Source organism: Salvelinus fontinalis, chromosome 2, assembly GCF_029448725.1.
Source record: "Salvelinus fontinalis isolate EN_2023a chromosome 2, ASM2944872v1, whole genome shotgun sequence".
NCBI classification, from domain to species: Eukaryota; Metazoa; Chordata; class Actinopteri; order Salmoniformes; family Salmonidae; genus Salvelinus; species Salvelinus fontinalis.
Window position 1 is genome coordinate 30,363,959 of NC_074666.1, and position 23,150 is coordinate 30,387,108.

The following is a 23,150-nucleotide window of genomic DNA, read 5'->3' on the forward strand; positions in this document are numbered from 1 at the left end:
ATAAAGCAGGCTTTCAGGGCAAACCCAGCAATTGTCTGTAAAGTAATATATTTATTGAGATGAATGAAGCGAAAAATGAAATGAATAATGTATTATCTGACTATCTCACTGTACATATGAAAAGGCCATGTACAGTATTTGGAGCTCTGCTGGTAACTAACCAGGTTTCCCTTTTTGTCTGTGGCAGTACAGTAATAAAGCACCAATCGGATATGCAATTACACGCATGCGCGCAGAACCTACTTTCACTGTATTTTGATCCTTCTAACATTAGCCTGGAGAGGCTTGGGAATTCCCCAGGACAACTATTTTAGCAAGACGCCTTGACTTGAAAACAGCTTAAGACGTTAACATTTATTTTACTCCTTAAATAACTTTTTAAAAGATTAACTTGATCAGTTAGAGCTTAGGTGCAGCGCGCTGCGCTGTTTTCTTAGCCTGGTCCTAGCACTTTAGCTTGCAAGCTAGCCAACTGCTACTGTCAAGCTGCCAGCTTGACAGCACAGCTAACGTTAGCTTGTTACTTTTCTTTAGACAGTTTGCTATCAGTCTAGCTACTAAAAGTAAATATACACCAATTTTTAACCAGCTGTTATTGCCATTATTGCAGAGGAATCTATAAAAAAAAAGGTGCATAGGTAGCTAGCAACGGTATTCGTAATGGCTGGTATTCAGCCCAGGTGCGATTCTGGAAAGCTGCCTACACGGCCTGAACTTCACTTCGGGCTTGAAAAACACGACGCTCTGTGTACTTCTACACCGGAGGATTGGTGCGACAGTGGGCTAGATTGTCTGAGTGGAGCAGCGCTGAGTCTGGATGACCCCTTCAGCAACGAGACATCCCAAACATGGGTGCCCGGGTCCCCTCCGTACACGACATCCTACCCATCACTGGATGACACTGACAAGCGCCCCATGGACTGTAGTTCACCGGGGGGTGAAGAGAGGTTGGACTCGGCTATAGGGGACTCAATTACAGATGAGACTATGGGGAGTATATCACAGGGGCTGGGGACCATGCACCTGAATGAACCAGTTATCAGTGACACAGTGGATGACAGTGGGAGGCAAGCGGCACTGATCCCAGAGGAGGAAAAACGGAGAAGAGAGATGTTCAACACACTGAACTTTGTGTCTGAGGATGGAGACACGTGAGAAGCCTCTCCTTACTATTCACATGGTGAACAGCAATTTGTTGGCTATTTGTACTTATCTCAAACACCTCCTTTGCTCATAGGGCTCTTCACCTGGCTCTTATTCACGAGCACTGGGCCTTCGTACAGTACCTTCTGGGGGTGATAGCGCTGGACAGGAGCTGGGTGCCTTACCTGGACATCCAGAACCACTTGGGACAGGTAAGCACAAGGACACATAGCTGCATTAGCAACACTGGAGTATTTACGGGGAAATTTGAGACAAAATATCTAAAGAAATGTATTATTAAAGACTTTCTGCTAACCTCATGTCAAAATAAAAGTCCTGCAAGTGTGCCATATGTGGAAAAAAATCGAATACAATTGTATTGGTCACATACACATGGTAAGCAGATGTTAATGCAAGTGTAGCGAAATGCTTGTGCTTCTAGTTCCGACAGTGCAGCAATATCAACAAGTAATCAAACAATTCCACAACAACTACCTTATACACACATCTAAGTAAAGTGATGGATTAAGAATATATAAATATATGGATGAGCAATGACTTAGCAGGCATAGGCAAGATGGTATAAAATACAGTATATACATATGGGATGAGTAATGCAAGATATGTAAACATCATTATTAAAGTGGCTAGTGATCCATTTATTAAAGTGGCCAATGATTTCAAATCTGCATGTAGGCAGCAGCCTCTGTGTTAGTGATGGCTGTTTAAGTCTGATGGCCTTGAGAGAGAAGCTATTTTTCAGTCTCTCAGTCCCAGCTTTGATGCACCTATACTGACCTTACCTTCTGGATGGTAGCGGGGTGAACAGGCAGTGGCTCGGGTGGTTGTTGTCCTTGATTATCTTTTTTTTTGCCTTCCTGTGACATCGGGTGCTGTGTGTGTGTCCTGGAGGGCAGGTAGTTTGCCCGTGGTGATGCGTTGTGCAGACCGCACCACCCTCTGGAGAGCCCTACGGTTGTAGGCAGTGCAGTTGCCGTACCAGGCGGTGATACAGCCGACAGGATGCTCTCAATTGTGCATCTGTAAAAGTTTGAAAGGGTCTTAGGTGACAAGCCAAATTTCTTCAGCCTCCTGAGGTTGAAGAGGCCTTCTTCACCATACTGTGTGCATGGACCATTTCCGTTTGTCTGTGACGTGTACGCCAAGGAACTTAACTTTCCACCTTCTCCACTGCTGTCCCGTCGACGTGGATAGGGGGGTGCTCCCTCTGCTGTTTCCTGAAGTCCACGATCAATGAATATCTTGTGGGGGACTTATTTTGACATGATGTAAGCAGAGAGGACGTGGGTCTAGAACAGACACACATTTGGAAAGTCTGTTAAGTAATATGTTCCTTTCAGATATTTTAACAAATTCCCCGGCTTTTAATGACCAACCGTCCTGCCCACTGGCACAGTAAGTTGAAATGGAATTTTATTTAACTTCTGGCTTCCCGAAGACTGTTATTGTGCAACTCAATACAATAGGGAGCAACGCTGTAGGTTAAATCTATTTGAATTCAATCACTTGACAGCACCCCTTTTGATTTGAACAAAACCTTCTATACATATTTGCCCATTGTAGAAGTACTCAGAACACTGACTTTTTGGACCTGAATGTCAAAACAGTCAAGAGACAAAGGTGGTTGAAGTTGACCCATTTTGCATACCATGAAACATCCATGTCTTCACCACTGTAATGGATAAACGGTTGAGATTCATATCATTTGAAAGCTTACAAACAGGGTTGTCAAATAGTTTTTATAATTTCTTACAAAAAAAAAATACCGGTCAAAAGTTTTAGAACACCTACTCAAGGGTTTTTATTTTACTATTTAATACATTGTAGAACAATAGTGAAGACATAAACTATGAAATAACACACATGGAATCATGTAGTAACCAAAGAAGTATTAAACAAATCAAAATATATTTGAGATTCTTCAAATAGCCACCCTTTGCCTTGATGAAAGCTTTGCACACTGTTGGCATTCTCTTGACCAGCTTCATGAGGTAGTCACCTGGAATGCATTTCAATTAACAGGTGTGCCTTGTTAATTTGTGGAATTTCTTTGCTTAATGCGTTTGATCCAATCAGTTGTTGTGACAAGGTGGTGGTGGGGGGGTATACAGAAGATAGCCCTATTTGGTAAAAAACCAAGTCCGTATTATAGCAAGAACAACTCAAATAAGCAAAGCGGAATGACAGTGCATTACTTTAAGACATGAAGGTCAGTCAATACAGATAATTTTAACAACTTTTAAAGTTGCAGTCGCAAAAACCATCAAGAAACTGGCTCTCATGAGGACCGCCACAGGAATGGAAGACCCAGAGTTACCTCTGCTGCAGAGGATAAGTTCATTAGTTACCAGCCTCAGAAATTGCAGCCCAAATAAATGCTTAATAGAATTCAAGTAACAGACACATCTCAACATCAACTGTTCAGAGGAGGCTGTGTGAATCAGGCCTTCATGGTCGAATTGCTGTGACGAAACCACAACTAAAAGGACACCAATGAGAAGAAGAGACTTGCTTGGGCCAAGAAACACGAGCAATGGGCATTAGACCGGTGGAAATTTGTCTGGTCTGGAGTCCAAATGGGAGATTTTTGCTTCCAACAGCTGTGTCTTTGTGAGATGCTGTGTGGGTGAACGGATGATCTCTGCATGTTTATTTCTCACCATGAAGCATGGAGGAGGTGGTTTTGGGGTGCTTTGCTGGTGACACTCAGTGATTTATTTAGAATTCAAGGCACACTTAACCAGCATGGCTACCACAGCATTCTGCAGCGATACGCCATCCCATCTGGTTTGCGCTTAGTCCCACTATCATTTGTTTTTCAACAGGACAATGACTCAACACACCTCCAGGCTGTGTAAGGGCTATTTTACCAAGAAGGAGAGGGATGGAGTGCTGCATCAGATGACTTGTCCTCCACAATCCCCCAACCTCAACCAAATTGAGATGGTTTGGGATTAGTCGGAGCGCAGAGTGAAGGAAATGCATCCAACAAGTGCTCAGCATATGTGGGAACTCCTTCAAGACTGTTGGAAAAGCATTCCAGGTGAAGCTGGTTGAGAGAATGCCAAGAGTGTGCAAAGCTGCCATCAAGGCAAAAGGTGGCTACTTTGAAGAATCTCCAATATATATTTTGATTTTTTTAACACTTTGTTACTTCATGATTCCATGTTATTTTATAGTTTTGTCTTCACTATTATTCTAAAATGTAAAAATAAAGAAAAACCTTTGAATGAGTAGGTGTTCTAAAACTTTTGACAGGTAGTGTGTCTGTATACACGCACACACACAGTACATTCAGAAAGGATTCAGACCCCTTGACTTTTTCCACATTTTGTTACATTACAGCCTTGTTCGAAAATTGATTAAATCGTTTTTTCCCCGACCTCAATCTACATTGAGCAAATGTATAAAAAATAAAACTCACATTTACATAAGTGTTCAGACACTTTACTCAGTACTTTGTTGAAGCACCTTCGGCAGCAATTACAGCCTAGAGTTTTCTTGGGTATGACACTACCAAATTGGCACATCTGTATTTGGGGAGTTTTTCCCATTCTTCTCTGCAGATCCTCTCAAGCTCTGTCAGGTTGGATGGGGAGCGTTGCTGCACGTCTATTTTTCAGGTCTCTCCAGAGTTGTTCGATCGGGCTCAAGGACATTGAGACTTGTCCCGAAGCCACTCCTGCGTTGTCTTGGCTGTGTGCTTAGGGTTGTTGTCCTGTTGGAAGGTGAACCTTCATCCCAGTCTGAGATCTTGAGCACTTTGGAGCAGGTTTTTATCAAGGATCTCTCTGTACTTCTTTGCCTCGACCCTGACTAGTCTCCCAGTCCCTGACGCTGAAAAACATCCAACAGCATGATGCTGCCACCACCATGCTTCACCGTAGGGATAGTGCCAGGTTTCCTCCAGGTGTGGCGCTTGGCATTCAGGCCAAAGAGTTCAATTTTGCTTTCATCAGTCCTTTAGGTGCTTTTCGGCCACTCCAAGCGAGCTGTCATGTGCCTTTTTTACTGAGGAGTGGCTTCCGTCTGGCCACTACCTTAAAGGCCTGACTGGTGGAGTGCTGCAGAGATGGTTGTCCTTCTGGAAGGTTCTCCCATCTCCACAGAGGAACACTAGAGCTCTGTCAGAGTGACCATTTGCTTCTTGGTCACTTCCCTGACCAAGGCCCTTCTCCCCCGATTGCTCAGTTTGGCTGGGCGGCCAGCTCTAGGAAGAGTTTTGGTGGTTCCAAACTTCTTCAATTTTAAGAATGATGGAGGCCACTGTGTTCTTGGAGACCTTCAATGCTGCAGAAATGTTTTTGGTACCCTTCCCCAGATCTGTGACTCGACACAATCCTGTCTCGGATCTCTACGGACAATTCTTTCGACCTCATGGCTTGGTCTGACATGCACTGTCAACTGTGGGACTGTCCAATTAAGTGAATTTACCACAGGTGGACTCCAAGTTGTAGAAAAATCTCATGGAAAATCAATGGAAACGGGATGCATCTGAGCTCAATATCGAGTCTCATAGCAAAGGGCCTGAATGCATATGTAAATAAGATATTTCTGTTTTTTTATTTTGTATAAATTTGCTAAAATTTCAAAACAGTTTTTGCTTTGTCATTATGGAGTATTGTCAAGGGGTCTGAGTACTTTCCGAAGCACTGTATATTTTTGTAAAGTACATTATTTCACCCACCCTGTATTCAAGAGTATGTTCTGTCTCAACTGATGGCGGTTACAACACAACCTCAGATGATGTAACACAACCAACCTCAGGGTCTAAGTAAGCTAAAACATATGGGTGAAAATCGGAGTTTACAAATTTTGGGACAATTGATGTTAAAGGTTACATTTTTATTACAAAACATTTTCCAACCCTGTTTGTAAGCATTTAGATATCAATCTCAACTGTTTATCTTTTCCAGTGATGAAGAGATGGATGTTTCATGGTATGGTGGGGTATGCAAATTGGGTCAACTTTGAGCACCTCTATATCCTGAATACTTTGGCAATCAGGTCCAAAAAGTCAATTTCTGAACATTTCTTCCATGGGCAAACACATATGGAAAGTTTTGTTTAAATCAAAAAGGATGCTGTGAAAAAGTGATTGAATATATACACCAGCATTGCTAATAGCTAAGGGTTACACTGCTCTACTGAACCTAGATCTGCCACGCCAGCATATGGGGATTTCACAATGGGGGATTTATTACTGCTAAATAGCTAACAAAATGGCTACACGGACTATCTGCATTGATCCTGACACTCCAACACACACACACTTGCGTGCACACACTTTATTTGTTCACACACAACACTCCACACATTCATACCTACTCTACACACACACACACACACTCGCATACAATCATCATACTCTGCTGCTACTCTGTTGATCTTATATCCTGACGCCAAGTCACCTTACCCCTATACCAGCGGAGGCTTCTGAGGGGAGGATGGTTCATAATAAATGCTGAAACCATGTGTTTGATGTATTTGATACCATTCCACTAATTCCTCTCCAGCCATTACCATGAGCCCGTCCTCCCCAATTAAGGTGCCACCAACCTCTTGTGCCCTCTCCATATCTAGCCCTACCACGCCAGTATTCCTGCACATTGTTAATATGGTATTGGTACTGACCCTGTATATACAAAAGTATGTGGACACCCCTTCAAATTTGTGGATTTGGCTATTTCAACCACACCCATTGCTGACAGGTGTATAAAATAGAGAACACCGCCATGCAATCTCCATAGACAAACATTGGCCTTACTGAAGAGTTCAGTTACTTTCAATGTGGCACCGTCATAGGATGCCACCTTTTCAACAAGTCAATTCGTCAAGTTTCTGCCCTGCTAGAACTGCCCTGATCAACTGTAAGTGTTGTTGTTGTGAAGTGGAAACGTCTAGGAGCAACCGGCTCAGCCACGAAGTGGTAGGCCACACAAGCTCACAAAACGGGACCGCCGAGTGCTATAGTGCGTAAACATTTTGTCCTCGGTTGCAAAACTCACTACCGTGTTCCAAACTGCCTCTGGAAGCAACGTCAGCATAAGAATTGTTTGTTGGGATCTTCATGAAATGGGTTTCCATAGCCGAGCAGCTGCACACATGCCTAAGATCACCATGCGCAATGCCAAGCGTCGGCTGGAGTGGTGTAAAGCTCGCCGCTATTGGACTCTGGAGCAGTGGAAACGCGTTCTCTGCACTGATGAATCACACTTCACCATCTGGCAGTCTGACGGATTACTCTGGGTTTGGCGGATGCCAGGAAAACGTTACCTGCCCCAATACATAGTGCCAACTGTAAAGTTTGGAGGAGGAATCATGGTCTGGGGCTGTTTTTTCATGGTTCGGGCTACGCCACTTTGTTCTGGTGAAGGGAAATCTTAACGCTACAGCAAACATTGACATTCTAGACGATTCTGTGAATCCAACTTTGGCAACAGTTTGGGGAAGGCCCTTTCCTGTTTTCAGCATGACAATGCCCCCATGCAGAAAGCGAGGTCCATACAGAAATGGTTTGTTGAGATTGGTGTGGAAGAACTTTGACTGGCCTGCACAGAGCCCTGACCTCAACCCCATCGAACACCTTTGGGATGAATTGGAACGCTGACTGCGAGTCAGGCCTAATCGCCCAACATCTGTGCCCACAGCAATGTTCCAACATCTAGTGGAAAGCCTTCCCAGAAGAGTGGAGGTTGTTTTTAGCAGAAAAGGGGTGACCAACTTCATATTAATGTAATTATTTCTCATGTTCTTATTTATGTTTCTCGTGTGTTCTTGTTCTACTTTGTTTTATAGTATTTTTCTTTTACTACTGATATTGATTACTGCATTGTTGGGAAAGAGCTTGCGCACCAGACAATAAAACTTGAAACTAACATGTAATTAACACGTCACCTTCCATTTTCTTGTCCCTCTCAAATCTCCTCCTTTGGTTACTATTTGTCCACTTTTCTTCCTCTGTCAGACTGCCCTTCACCTGGCTGTCATAGTGGACCAGTCCCAGTTTGTGCGAGGGCTGCTGTGGGGTGCTGCGAGTGCTGAGCTCCAGGAGAGGGGAGGGAACACACCGCTGCACCTGGCTGTCAGGGAGCTGAGGCAGGACTGTGTACGAGAGATCACCTCCAACTGCCAGAGCACTGACTACCTGCATGTCACCAACTACTCGGGTACACGGATCACCCCGAGGACATGGAGCCAGTTATTTTAACGTTAGAAACTCTGCATCCCTGCTTACCTTTGTTTCTCTATTTGTAATGTCACCCTCCCTTCCGCTCTCTCTTCTCTTTCAGGGGTGAGTGCACTGCATTTGGCAGTACAGAGGGGCAAAGAGGACATAATCAGCATGCTGATTGATGCAGGAGCCAATGTTAACCAGAGGGTGAGTAGCCCACATTAGTTACTGTATCAGACTGATGAAGACAGGGTGGGTCCTCTATGCCCGCTGGGTTCCAACATGCCTCAGTACTTCATCCATCAAACTCATTATTAAAGGTCCCCTTACCTAATGAGCAAGATAATTACACTTAAAGGTTATGATGATGCCTCTCTCCCCTCCTGCCCCCCCAGGACCTGGGCTCAGGCCGCTCCCCTCTACACTGGGCCGTTGAGTCCCAGAGCCCCAGGCTGGTGCAGCTGCTGCTGCAGGGGGGGGCCAATGTAGACCAGCCCTCCTATGCAGGCCACACGGCCCTCTACTGCGCCCTGCACAGGCCCAACAAGGAGGTACAGGCCCTGCTCAAGGCTAGAGGGGCCTCTGACACACAGGTCCAGGATGAAGAGGAGGAGGAAGCAGAGGAGAGGGAGAGCGAAGATGTGAGGGTGGTCTGGGGCAGTTACAGTTAGCATTGTACATGTTTGAGCACACATTGTCTATCATGGCTGTAAGTATTATTATTGGGTTTATGACTCCATGACGATTAACTCTGCTCTTCTGTTTTCCTCCTGTAGGAAGAGTTTGATGACGTTGTTATCAATGGACAACGAGTGCACTAACCATGAACAAGGACACTAAGCCACATGGAGTCATGGCGCTGCTGTTGGGCTAAGCTATAGATGTAGATTGTGTGTGTGGTTTGTGTATGTATGTGTGCCTGTAAATTGTATATATCAAGGCTGCTGGGGAACTCCAGTTCTCAACCCAGTCAGGAACTAAGTTGTTCGAATTAGCTGATCACAGTTGTTCCTGCTTCAAATTAGTTCCCTTAAATTGGGCAGAGGGCAAGCTAATATTAGTTGGATCACATGGGTTTTAGTGTCTATCTGGAGCTAAGCTTGCCAATACTAGTGTTGCCTACTCTAAGCATGGGAGAATGATCCAACCATGGACTCAGCTGTGTGCTGTCAAACTCAAATCATGGCCACGCCCACTAGTGGCCACATCTCTTGTACATGTCCCACCCCACCGTTGGCTCACATGCAACTCCACTGCTCAGATGGGCTGCTGATACCCATCTTCAGGGTAATCTATGGTGCAAAGTCAGAAAAGGTTTTGATGTCTAAATACCCAGTAACACATTGATACTGCAGTGTGCTGTAACACAGACCAGTTGGATTAGATTTGTCTATTATTATTTTTTAAATAGGACTCTATAAGCTAAAAAATTGCAGCTCGATTAAGTTCTCAAATAACCCATACTGTATGTTTTAAATTCAAGCTATTGCTAAGGGGGAGATATAGCTGGCATTTGCCCCCCCCCCCCCCCCCCCCCCTGTTTAAATAACCACTTGATGATTTTCTTGCCTCTGATGGTGATCTTTAGCTGCATGGATTTATATAAAAAAAATCTCAATGCTAATTGTGAAATTAGGCTATAGATAAGAGATGTGGGTTTGGGATTAAAGTAGTTGGATTATCTGAGATGTTTGCATTATTAACGGTTCAGGGTTAGGGGAAGATGTGAATGTACATCAGGTAGAGGTTGGAAATGGGATGGAAAGAGAAAGGAGGGGCAAACTCAACACATTGGTACTAAATCATCTTTGCTTCCAGTTGAAAAATAAATTATAATTTCACTTATTTGAGAACCTCTGCAAGTCTCCATGAATTGATATTTGACCAATCGCATGGGTGAAGTGATCCAACTATTTCAGTAATGGATCAATCCATGAATAGGAGTGCTCTAACCAGGGCCTGATTGTCCCTGGAGTGATGTTTTCATTCAGTCCATTTTATGTACAGTTCACCAATTAAAGACGGAACTACAAGAAGCAAACACAGGGACCCACCCAGAACAAGGGTTGGAGATCCCTGGTCTAAAAGAATCTGGTGTATATTCGCTTTGTGCATTTTGCCGTTTTTGTATTATTTTGAAGGATTGACTGGTGATTTGACAGGCTAGGATGCCTCTGTGTTTGCTCGTCAGCAGGAGCATGGTGTCTACATGATTATTGTAATTAAAACTAAAATAAATACAGTATTAAGAGGCTGTGCAGTGTCTGCTGTTTATTCTCACTGAACACGCAAAAGTATAGATTCTGATTCAGTTGTAGTTTAACTTTACTTCCATGCACTACTTTGATACAGTTACAGCATCTGGAACCCGAGGCTATGTTATGCATACTTTCATGGTTTAACTTGCAAAGAGTTTGACACAGCTCTTAGAGACTTACCCAGAAAAACTGCTTCTATGAAGCATTGACTCAGATGTGTGAATACTTATGTAAATGAGATATTTCTGCATTTATTTGCAAACATTTCTAAAAACATATTTTCACTTTGTCATTATGGGGTATTGTCTGTAGACAATATGTCGGGGTTGTACTGGAGATGAATATGAATGAAGGTCGACAATTTCGAAAAGTCCCTTTTTAAACAGATTTTTTTTAAATTTGGGAATAGATGAAAACGTATTATATAGTTACAAAATATGGAATACTGAGTAGGCTGGGCAAACCCAATTTTTTGATTTCTTGCATATCATCAAAATGAATCAATTGCAGCACGTTTTTTGACTCATTCAGCAGTTTTTACCTGCTTAAGTACAATACCATTGGAAATTAATGTTGAAAGTTCTATTAACTTCTATTCCTAAAACGTAAATAGAAAAGTATGCTTTCGCTGCTTCCCGTTGACAAGACATTTTGATAAATAGACCAATGTCAAAACACAGCTTTAAAAACCTCTTAGATGTAAAGTCCCCTATTTAGGGGACTTGCATAGTTCTGGTACTGGTTCCGTTCAACATTTTCACTTATAAATCGAACTGTGAACACCATTGAGCAATAGCCCTGGTTCCCACTGACACAGTAGCACTGTATATTTTATGTGCCTGTGTGAAATCTGAAACAACTTGACGCTGGGATGTCCTTCCTACCGTTTCATTCGCTCTTCCAACTCCTTCAACTCCTGTCTGAACCCTATGTCACAGCCACTGACAAAGCACATGCCTGCAATCCTTTATTGCATTAATAAAAAATCATTCATAGATTTTAAGACCCCAAAAATACGTTCTGTTTGTCAAGATTAATATGATATGAAAGGAAAGTTCCTAACGAATTCAGGAAGCCAAGCTAGAGCTCTGTGTGACATTCACAGTGGTGGGGGCAGATGTTTTGATCAAGAGAGACCTTTAGAAAATATGTACATTTTCTCAAACACTAAACATATATGTATTTTACAGTTATAAGGATGGTGAAATCTTATAGTTTGGAGTTTTATAATTGTATTATACTATATTTAGAAAGAATATGTCATTTTAAGCCTTATTCACGAACAGTTGTAAAAACTGCTGAAGACCAAAACAAACAAAAACATCACAAAATGTTGTCATAATATCTGCGCAAACTATTTTGACTGGGAAGCATACCGTATGCTTCCCAGTTAAAACAGTTTGAGCATGGTAGACATACAGTAAACTTTACCGTGTGCATCCTACTCTAAACAGTTTGAGCATGTATTTATTTTAGTTTCGTTTTGGTCTTCGGCAGGTTTTTTTTCTGGCTGTTTGAGCACACAACCGTTTTTCTTGAGGCAAGTCGAAGTTCGGTAGCCAAAGTCTATGCCCCTTCATCGGTGATTGATCAACAGTACTACTTTCGCACATGTACAGTATGTGTAGATAGTACAGTTTAGGTTTTGAATATTTCACAAACCATTTCTGCTTATTTGTTATTGATTTGGACACGTTAAACCCGTTTAATTGTAACTACATGTAATTTAAAATGTAATCTACGTTACCCCCGAAATTAATTACTTATAATGAGAGGACTATGAACAATAACTAGTAATGCTGCATACTCCAAGAGAGGTTAAAATCTCACCTTTCTGGTAAAAATAGTTATAAATTGCTGACGTGCAGTGACTTTTGAGGACACAAGCTCAAGTACACAGTACCATAATGATGAAAATGTGAAATATTGTATGACGCGTTTTCTTTTCAACAAAACAGTATGAATTATTTTTGAGGCAAGTCGAAGTTCGGTAGCCGAAGTCTACGTCCCTTCGTCGTTATTGGTCAACAGTACTACTCATAACAGGAGTGGAAACATAATGAAGTGTTTGTTGTCATTCAACGAGAGACAACTAGTTTTCATGCATTTTTTCATGCTAGTAGATACCATAGACTTCCAGTCATTGCGCTAACTTTGGTTAGCATTGGCTCGCGAAACTACCTCTAACTCATGGATACATACAAAATGGTATCCATGAGTTCATCTGACTCTGGAAAAGTAGGTAAAGTGCTTCATTGACAAAATCCTGTAGTGTCCCTTTAATTAACGGATGATAGTAAATGGAGCAAACACGTCTGTGTTTTCAATAATCACATATTTCTTAGTTTAACCATTTTTGAGATTTAAAAAATGATCTTTTGCACAATCTAACAGGGCGCTCTACAAAGAGCTCCCATAGTGACTGTGCATCTGCCCATTCATTCGACTTTCCTACTCTGAGGGTACTGACTTTCTTTGCAACCAATTATTTTAACTAGATGGTAACTTTAGATGAAGTAAAGTTGTGGGACTTGTTTTAGCTCTTTAAAAGTATTTTTGTGGAATTGGAAGAAGTTTTTTAAAAACGTTTACTTTACTATTTAAAGCAAAGCAGTTACATATAGTCAAAGTTAAATTGAGTAAAATAATTGGTCAGAATACTTCGATAGACTACTACAGTATATCAACCTTATAACTTGGGGTTGTGGGACAGTTAAATCACCAAAATGTCTTCTACAGTTATTGCGTGTGAAAATGGAAAGAAGAAAGACATACAGTTGGACAAAGCAAGCTTCTGTCAGAAGATGGGCAGCAATAAAAGGCAGGATCATGTGGACCACAGAAATAGAATTAATTCAATTTCTATAACACTTAGGAAAGCAAAGCAACTCTGAATCATTCATGCTGTGGGTCTCATCTAAATATATGCATGCTTCACTTTTTTTTAAAATGTTCTAGGTAAATGAAGTTTGATTTTAGTTGAATGATGATGTAATGATCAAACAGTTTTGTTGGAAATTCATAGGTCTGCTGCTCAAGGTCAGATAGAAACTAACATTTTATTATAGTTTTTCAATGTAACATGCACAAGTACAGTGAAATGCATTTATTGCAAGCTCTAAACCCAACAATGCAGTAATCAATATCAATGTAGCACTAAAAATAACATAAGGTAGAACAGAAAGACACAAATAAAAATCAGAACATGAGAAAGTAAGAAGCTAGATACAGGGTTAGTTCCAATACCATATTTACAATGTGCAGGAATACTGGAGTGATAGAGGTAGATACACTATATATACAAAAGTTTGTGGACACCCCTTCAAATTAGTGGATTCGGCTATTTCAGCCACACCTGTTGCTGACAGGTGTATAAAATCGAGCACATGCCATGTAATCTCCATAGTCAAACATTGGCAGTAGAATGGCCTACTGAAGAGCTCAGTGACATTCAACGTGGCACCGTCATAGGATGCCACCTTTCCAACAGGTCAGTTTGTCAAATTTCTACCCTTCTAGAGCTGCCCCAGTCAACTGTAAGTGCTGTAATTATGAAGTGGAAAAGTCTAGGAGCAACAACAGCTCAGCCGCGAAGTGGTAGGCCACACAAGCTTACAGAACGGGATCGCCGAGTGCTGAAGTGCGTAAAAAATGTCTGTCCTCGGTTGCAACACTCACAACCGTGTTACAAACTGCCTCTAGAAGCAACATCAGCACAAGAACTGTTCGTCTGGAGCTTCATGAAATGGGTGTCCATGGCCGAGCAGCCGCACACAAGCCTAAGTTCACCATGCGCAATGCCAAGCGTTGGCTGGAGTGGTGTAAAGCTCACCGCCATTGGACTATGGAGCAGTGGAAACGCGTTCTGTGGAGTGATGAATCACGATTCACCATCTGCCACTCCACCGAACAAATCTGGGTTTGGCGGATGCCAGGAGAACGCTACCTGCCTGAATGCCTAGTACCAACTGTAAAGTTTGATGGAGGAATAATGGTCTCGGGCTGTTTTTCATGGCCACTTAGTTCCAGCGAAGGGAAATCTTAACGCTACAGCATACAATAACATTCTAGACGATTGTGTGCTTCCAACTTGGGGAAGGCCCTTTCCTGTTTCAGCATGACAATGCTGCACAAAGCGAAATCCTTACAGAAATGGTTTGTTGAGATTGGTGTGGAAGAACTTGACTAGCCTGCACAGAGCCCTAACCTGAACTCCATTGAACACCTTTGGGATGAATTGGAACGCTGACTGCGAGCCAGGCCTAATCGCCCAACATCAGTGCCCGACCTCACTAATGCTCGTGGCTGAATGGAAGCAAGTCCCCGCAGCAATGTTCCAGCATCTAGTGGAAAGCCTTTCCAGAAGAGTGGAGACTGTTATAGAAGGAAAGGGGGACCAACTCCATATTAATGCCTATGATTTTAGAATGAGATGTTCGCTGAGCAGGTGTCCACCAGTGGTGTAAAGTACTTAAGTAAAAATACTGTTGAGTACTACTTAAGTAGTTTTTTGGGGTATCTGTACTTTACTTTTTTTTTTACAACTTTTACTTTACTACATTACTAAAGAAAACAATGTACTTTTTACTCCATACATTTTCCCTGACACCCAAAAGTATTTGTTACATTTCGAATGCTTGGCAGGAAAGAAAAATGGTCCAATTCACACATTTATCAAGAGAACAAACCTGGTCATCCCTACTGCCTCTGATCTGGCCGACTCACTAAACACACATGCTTCGTTTGTAAATTATGTCTGAGTGTTGGAGTGTGCCCTTGGCTATCCGTAAATAAAAAAACAAGAAAAATGTTCCATCTGGTTTGCTTAATATAAGGAATATGAAATGATTTATACTTGTACGTTTGAAACTTAAGCATATTTTAGCAATTACATTTACTTTTGATACTTAAGAATATTTAAAACCAAATACTTTTAGACTTTAACTCAAGTAGTACTTTACTGGGTGATTTTCACTTGAGTCATTTTCTATTAAGGTATCTTTACTTTTACTCAAGTATGACAAATGGGTACTTTTTCCACCACAAAAGTGTACTTTTGGTCCTATATAGAGTATGTAACGGGTAAGGTGACTAGGCATCAGGATATATGATAGACAGAGTAGTATCAGCATAAATTATGATTGTATGGGAGTGCGTGTGTGTGTAGCATCAGTATACATGTGTGTGCATGTTATGTTTTGTATTGGACTGTCAGTGTGCATAACTGTGTAGAATCCTGTGAGTGTGTAAAGATTACAAAAATAAAATACAAGGGTCAACTCAGATAGTCCGTGTAACAATTCTGAAAGGTATTTAGCAGTCTTATGGTTTCGGGATAGAAGCTGTTCAGGAGCCTGTTGGTGTTGGACTTAATTAACCGGTACCACTTGCCGTGCAGAAGCAGAGCACAGTCTATGGCTTGGGTGGCTGGAGTCTTTGACGATTTTCCGGGCCTTCCTTTCACACCGCCTGATATACAGGTCCTGGATGGCAGGGGGCTCGGCTCCAGTGAAGTACTGGGCTGTCCACACCACTCTCTGCAGCACCATTTGATCGAGGGTGGTGTTGTTGCCATTGCCATCTCAGACAAAACATTTTGCTCATTAAAATTCCTAGAATGTCTTTTTATAATAATATGTAAACTACCTAAATATTGCTCACACATTATTATAAAGATACATTTTAGGAATTTGAATGAGCACATTTTTTCTGAGCTGGGGTTGAGTGACTTGGGGATTGTGTCAAATATCACTGATGTGGATCAGGCCCTTAACCCTTATTTTTTTATTTCCCTGTTTAAGGGTAAAAGACTGATGTAATCCTTGGTTTACGCATGAATTGTCGGAGAAATTACAGGAAAGAAATGTAGCTTGGGCTAAGGTTAGACGGACTGATTCTACATCTGATTGGCAGTCCTTCAGAGATTTGAGAAACAGATGTCTATCCCTGGTTTCAAAAGCAAAATCATTATATTTCTTGAATTGTTTTTCAGAGTGGTGGTAATCCAGCCAACTTTTGGAAAGTGGTCAAATCCTTTAAACAAAACTCCACCCCCTCGTTGCCCCAGCAGGTTGACAGCCTCTGGTCTGATGTACTTTGCTAAAAAACATAGGGGCTGATTCACTTGATTCCTTCTTATTGCAGCTCTCTGCCCCACTTATTGCAGAACCACTGACCTATATGTTTTACTTGAAAATTGTTTCTGGTGTTATCTCGAAGATATGGCAAGCGGTAAATGTCCTCCCACTACATAAAGGAGGAGATCCTTCTGACTTAGTTAACTCCCGTCCAATTTCCAAATTATGTTGCCTTTCCAAAGTTTTAGAATCTCATATACTAACTTTCAGCAAAAACTTTAACTTCTCCCTCTATTTTTAATGTGCACCAATCCTGTTTTAGATCTGGACATTAACAAGTGTAGCAGCTGAAACTGTGCTATGATGATGTGTTAAATTGTTAAATCATTGTGCTGCCTTATTTATAGACCTTTCCAAGTCCTTCAATACTGTTGACCATCACATTGTTATTCAAAGGTTGACTGAAATAAGCCTGGATCAAGCTTCTTGCAAGTGGTTTGAAAACTATCTGTCAGACAGGACTCAATGTGTGATCTCTGGTGGTGTTAAGTCTAGTTTTCTGGATATCACATAAGGTGTACCGCAGGGGTCGGTATTAAGACCTGTTCTCTTTACTATTTATTTAAATAATAGTCTATCTGTTAAAACTTGTGATATTCATCTGTACGCAGATGACACTGTAATGTATGCCATTGCCCCAACTGTTGAACAGGCTATATTAGAATCTGCAATCTGACCTTGTTACCATTCAGAAAGCCCTGGTTGGTTTAAAACTTGTACTTAATGCGATCAAGACGAAATACATGTTGTTCTCTAGTTCTCGCAAGAATGTTTCAGATGGACTACATATTTATTAATTGGATGTTTCTCCCATTGATCGGGTTCCCGCCTACAAATATCTGGACATCTGGATTGACAAAGACTTAATGTTTAAAAAACATACGGATGACCTAGTTAAAAAGCTAAGATTTAATGTGGGCTACTTTTTTATAAATAGATTGGCTGGTCACGTAGATCAATGTATTACTCCCTTTTTGTTCACAAAGCCCTACTACACAAGCTTCCAATTTACCCAACTTCGTTGCTAACGTATAAAAGAATGAGATAACCAACCCTGTAAACGGGTTTGCTAACTCTTCAGAATCCTCAGATCTTCACGGAATTAGGTGAATCTGCTTTAAGTTTTCACGCTCCACATTTTTGGAATCATTTACAAAATTCATTACATTTGGATTCCCTGGTGCACTAGGGCATTTTAAAAACCGGATGATAAATGGGTTCGAGGTGTGCAATTGTTTTGATTGATTGATTTAGTAACCTGCTTATGATGGCTGTGATGTTAGTGATGTTCTGGTGTAGTGTACTTGTAATTTGCAATACTCTTTTGCTTTGTGGTCTCAGGGCACCATTGAAAATGAAACCCTGGTCTCAATTGGGCTCCACTGATTAAATAAAAGTTTACAGTAAAATAACAAGCAGTGATACAGCCTGTCAAGATGCTCTCAATGGTGCAGCTGTAGAACTTTTTGATGATTTGATGCCAAACCTTTTCAACTTCCTGAGGGGGAAGAGGCGCTGTCGTGCTTCCGTCACGACTGTGCGTGTGAGTGGACCATTTTAAGTCTTTAGTGATTTGGACACAGAAGAACTTGAAGCTCTTGACCAGCTCCACTGCAGCCCCGTTTCCTGTTGTCCACGATCAGCTCATTCGTCTTACTGACGTTGAGGGAGAGGTTGTTGTCCCGGCACCACACTGCCAGGTCACAGACCTCCACCCTGTAGGCTGTGTGTAGGTCTGTGGTGATCAGGCCTACCGCCGTCGTGTTGTCAGAAGACCCCCGATGTTGACTACCCTCACCACCTGGGGCTGGCCGATCAGGAAGTCCAGGCTCCAGTTGCAGAGGGAGGTGTTCAGTCCCAGGGTCCTAAGCTTGGTGATGAGCTTGGAGGGAACAATAGTGTTGAACGCTGAGACGTAGTCAATGATCAGTATTCTCACATAGGCATTCCTCTTATCTAGGTGGGTAAGGGTAGTGTGGAGCACAATTGAGATTGCATCGCCTATGGATCTGTTGGGGCAGTATGTCTGGTGTCTGGGATGAATAACCTTTCAAAGCACATGATTACAGATGTGAGTGCTACAGGGCGGTAGTCATTGTGGCATAAAGCTTTAGAGTTCTTGGAAACAGGAATAATGGTAGTTATCTTAAGACATGTGGGGATTACAGACTGGGACAAGGAGAGGTTGAAAATTACAGTGAATATGCTTGCAAGCTGATCTGTGCATGCTCTGAGAACAGGCCCGTAGCCCTGCGAGTGTTGACCTGAATAAAGACCTTCCTCACGTAAGCCTCGGAGAGCGAGATCACCCAGTCCTCTGGGTTGGTGGGGGCCCTCAGGCACAGTGTTGTTATTGTCAAAGCATGCATAAAATCCATGGAGTTTGTCTGCAAGAGAGGCATCGTTGGGCAGATCATGGCTGGGTTTTCCTTTGTAATCCGTAATGGACTGTAGCCCCTGCCACCTGCGGTGGGCGTCGGAGCCTGTGTAGTATGATTCCACCTTATTACTATATCATTGCGGGACTTGAACTTGTTCCTGTCCTTAGCCGTAGCCTCAGGGTTGTCTGTGATAGCCCTGTGTGTGGTAGCCCTGTCCTTAAGTTTAGCACCAACCTCAGTGTTAATCCAGGGCTTTTGATTGGGGAAGAATATTCACCGTGGGGACAACGTCACCGATGCATTTCCTTATGAAGCTAGTGACGGCGGTGCTTAGCTCGATGTTATTGGCGGAGTCTGGGAACATATTAGAATAGCAGTGAAGTAGAGGAAGATGTCATACACTAAGTTTCTGTCTAGCCCTGATGGGAAAGTGGTTAGAAGTTTGAAAGAAAAAAAAGCAGAAACCTACCCATGGCATCGACGTTCAGGCCCTAACCTACCCCGATTGCTCAACCCGAAATTAGAAATACAATAACTTTCACCGCTAGTATCCATAGCAGAATTGTCTCTGTCTGTCCTTTGCTCCCTGCGCTGCCCCATGTGTTCCTCTGTGTGTGTGAGTATCCTTAGCAACAGATGTCTCTAGCTTGAACGGTTCAAGAATTACTGTTGGTGGGTTATTTTATGGAAATGTATATAGTTACAAAAATGTTAAATTTAGGATAGCCTGAACATGCGAAAGTTGGTTTGTTCTCTCTAGCTTGAATGGCTCAATAGTTATTTTATGCAAATGAATAAAAATGTATGTAGTTAGACATTTCAAAGAATTTGAAGTTAGGATAGCCTGACTGTTTTAAAGTTGGTCTTGTAGCTTAATTGGCCAAAAGCGAAACCATTTTGAATATCTACCTCTGTATTCCTATGGTTCTCATTAAAACCCATGTAATTAGCTTGCTGCTTTTCATCACTCTAAACTCAAGACAGCTGTAACTTTTGATTAGTAGTAAATAATTTTGTTCTGATTCCAGATTTGAATACCAAAGTAGACAAAGATCTAATACGCTCTAACTTTTTGTCTAACTGATTGGGAAAGTGGTCCAAATTTAAGTTGTTTATAAAAAGTTCATAGAAATGTTATTGATGCAGTTAGTAAAACAGCTGTATTGTTTGATCGGTATGAGATTTTTGTTCCAATTTCAGATTTGAATAGCAAAGAAGTAGAGGAAGAGTTCATATGCTCTAACTTTTTGTCAAAATGGTTGGGAAAGTGGTATCAGGTTTTTGTCAAAAGTTTCATTGTTCAAAGTAAATGGAATGCTAGAAATCTGGGAGTTGATGTCACAATTGGACATATAGAATGTTGAAGAAATCCCATGAAAGTGAAAAAGGACAAAAAGCTTAATAGTTTAAAAACAATATAATATATCAAAAAGTTGAATGCAAGCACACTGGTCCTGACTGTTCTGCACGTTTTAAAGTTTGAATGATGTTTCTAGCTTAAACAATGTAAGAGAATGCTTCGCAAGCCCCACTAATAAGACTTATTATGACGAAGATTTAAACTGTGACGTTTGCGTCGCAAGTCTCACCAATAATAAGAAGTATGTTGAAAATTTTAAGTGGGGACTCTTTTAAATAGAGTCAATTCCAATAGGGCCTTGGTGAAATGTCTCCATTCTTATGAAAACTCTGATCTCCATTGAGGTACATGCTTTCATCATGTACCGTCCTCAGATGCCTTAGCAAGTCGTCATTTAGTTTAAAACTCTTTCCACAGCGAGTACAGAGGAAAGACTCCTGGGAGTGAAGAAGCTTATGTTTTGTTAGGGTGTGGCTCTGGTGGAAGCCCTCCCCACACACACTGCAGCGGAATGGCCTTTCTTCTGTGTGGATGTTCCTGTGCTCCTGCAGCCCTTTCAGCTGAGCAAAGACATCCCCGCAGTCTGTACAGGTATAAGGGGACTCACCTGTGTGGGTCCTCATGTGACATTTCAGATTATACTTGTCCCTAAACTGCTTTCCACACTCAGAGCAGCCTAGAGCCTTATTATGGCTCCTGCGGTGGTGGGTCAGGCATTTCTGAGAGGCAAAGACTTGGGCACAATCAGGACAGATGAACTTAGGGAAGGCACTGCAACTGTGTTTGCTGAGAAAAGCAGCCCGTTTGTAGCTCTTACCACAGTCATGACAGCAGTGGCTTGGTCTATGGAAGGGATCTTCTTTGTTTTTCCGCTTCAGGCAGCAGGGTGTTTCTCCCTCTGTCTCGGCGGTGTTAGGGCTGGACGAGGAGATGACAGGGGCAGATACACCTCTCTTGGCCCTTCCAAAGACAGGCATCTGATTTGCTATGTTTCTAAGCTGACTTCTCTCAACATTCTCAGTATTTCTAGCCACATCAGCAGACTGTCCCATCTCAGAGGCTGACCTGATCTCATCCTCTACCTCAGCCTGGTTATTGTATTTTATCTCCTCCTTAATCCAGTCCTCATGTTCAGAAAAATTGTCTTCCTCAACCAAATCATCTTCCCCATCAAGTCTCCTCTCCTCACTATAAATGTCCTCCAGATGTCTGGCATCTATATTGAAAGTACTGGACTGACAGACTTTAGAAAATTCTATCCTCTTCAGAAATAACCCTGGTCCTGTGACTTTCATCTTCTCACTGTTAACTTGATGTTCTGTAGGTCTGAAAATAAATGGAAATAGACAGCATATCAACAAATGCATTCCAATAGACACACACTATTTGTAGTCAAAATATTTAACACTTCCTTAATCTCTTTGGATGTGCAAGAAAGAAACACTCAAAACATGATCTGGCCCTACCCTGCTTCTTCCTCTCTCAGTTGTTCTGCAGGGTATCCCTCTCCATCAGTGTGGTTGTCCATCTCACTGCACTTATCCCCAGGTGTGTTGTTCAGGTACTCCTCAGCCATGTAGATAGCCTCCTCCATGTCCTGGGGGCACTGTTTCAGCACACAGTCTCCAAGATGTGTGGGCAGGAGTGACACAAACCTCTGCAGGGCCACACACCTCACCACCTCCGCAGCCGTTCTCCTCTCAGGCCGAAGCCAGTGCTGGGCAGCACTTTCCAGTCCCTGCCCCAACTCCCTGGGCCCTCTCTCAGGGTCGTACCTCAGATAGCTGAAGTCCTCCTGCCGTCGGCTCTCTTCTGCCCTGACTTGGCTCTGCAGGCTGGCCCTCAGTGTCTCGTAGTTTGGCTCGCCTGACCTGAGGCACTCCCCGCCAAGGAACCCCCACTTCACATTAGAAAGCCTGGAGTTGGAGTCTGCCTCCTCCAAAAGCAGCAGGTAGGCCTCAGGATCCTTCACCTCCTCCAGCTTCACATCTGGCTCCATTCTCCTGAGCTCCTCCTTCTCCAGTAACTGTGCCAGAGCCTCAGTCTGTATCTCCCCCTGTACAGCCAGGGCCTGTAGCTGCTGTCTGTGCACTGCTAGTAGGTTTGTAAATAACCGCACCACATCCATGGTTCCACTCTTGGAGTCTCTAGCAACAGTCTGTGAAATATAAAATGATTATAAAAGTATGGTAATGACAGTACCACTGTGCAATGAAGATGGCTATTTGGGTGTATAATAAATCCTGTGAAAATAAAATATGTTGATAGCCAACTCTCAATGAGAGTTTCAAACACGTGATCCACGAGGTTGTGTTCAATGTGTTTATACGGCTGTACATGTAGTTATGATCTAAGTTATAGCGTCTAGCTAGCTTGTTAATCTGCCTCATTTTCTCTCTGGATGAGGGCTAGCTGGCTAGCTAACGTTAGGTCAGTTAGGTGGGCTAGCTAGCCATGTTAGCTGACAATCCATGCAAAATAGACAAATTCTACCATAAAATGTGATTATCAAGCTGACCAAAACCACAGGTAGAAAAATAACGTTACTTACCGAGAGACTGGGCGTCTTTTTGTCTTTTACTCGTATTGTATTTCTTGCAAGTTAGCTAGCTAGCTACGTACGCCGTTTTTATTGTTGTTTCCAGGGGTACCATTTGATCGTGACAACGTCTGCGT

General features: G+C 42.3%; 2 protein-coding genes across 2 annotated transcripts; one reads left to right on the forward strand and one right to left on the reverse strand.

Moving 5' to 3' along the window:
* The first annotated feature begins 205 nt into the window (after nt 1-205).
* On the forward strand, nt 206-10,592 carry LOC129816208 (NF-kappa-B inhibitor alpha-like). The gene is made up of 6 exons (XM_055870449.1): nt 206-1,151; nt 1,238-1,355; nt 8,132-8,333; nt 8,457-8,545; nt 8,734-8,979; nt 9,115-10,592. The coding sequence occupies exons 1-6, from the start codon at nt 661-663 to the stop codon at nt 9,157-9,159; spliced, it is 1,191 nt and encodes a 396-aa protein (XP_055726424.1). The 5' UTR covers nt 206-660; the 3' UTR covers nt 9,160-10,592.
* Nucleotides 10,593-13,636: 3,044 nt separating this feature from the next.
* LOC129816192 (zinc finger and SCAN domain-containing protein 21-like) lies at nt 13,637-23,142 on the reverse strand. The gene is made up of 3 exons (XM_055870434.1): nt 23,026-23,142; nt 21,941-22,632; nt 13,637-21,800 (listed from the first exon to the last, which is right to left on the reverse strand). Exons 2-3 carry the CDS (start codon nt 22,600-22,602, stop codon nt 20,756-20,758), a joined length of 1,707 nt encoding a protein of 568 aa, XP_055726409.1. The 5' UTR covers nt 22,603-22,632; nt 23,026-23,142; the 3' UTR covers nt 13,637-20,755.
* Between the last annotated feature and the right edge of the window lie 8 nt (nt 23,143-23,150).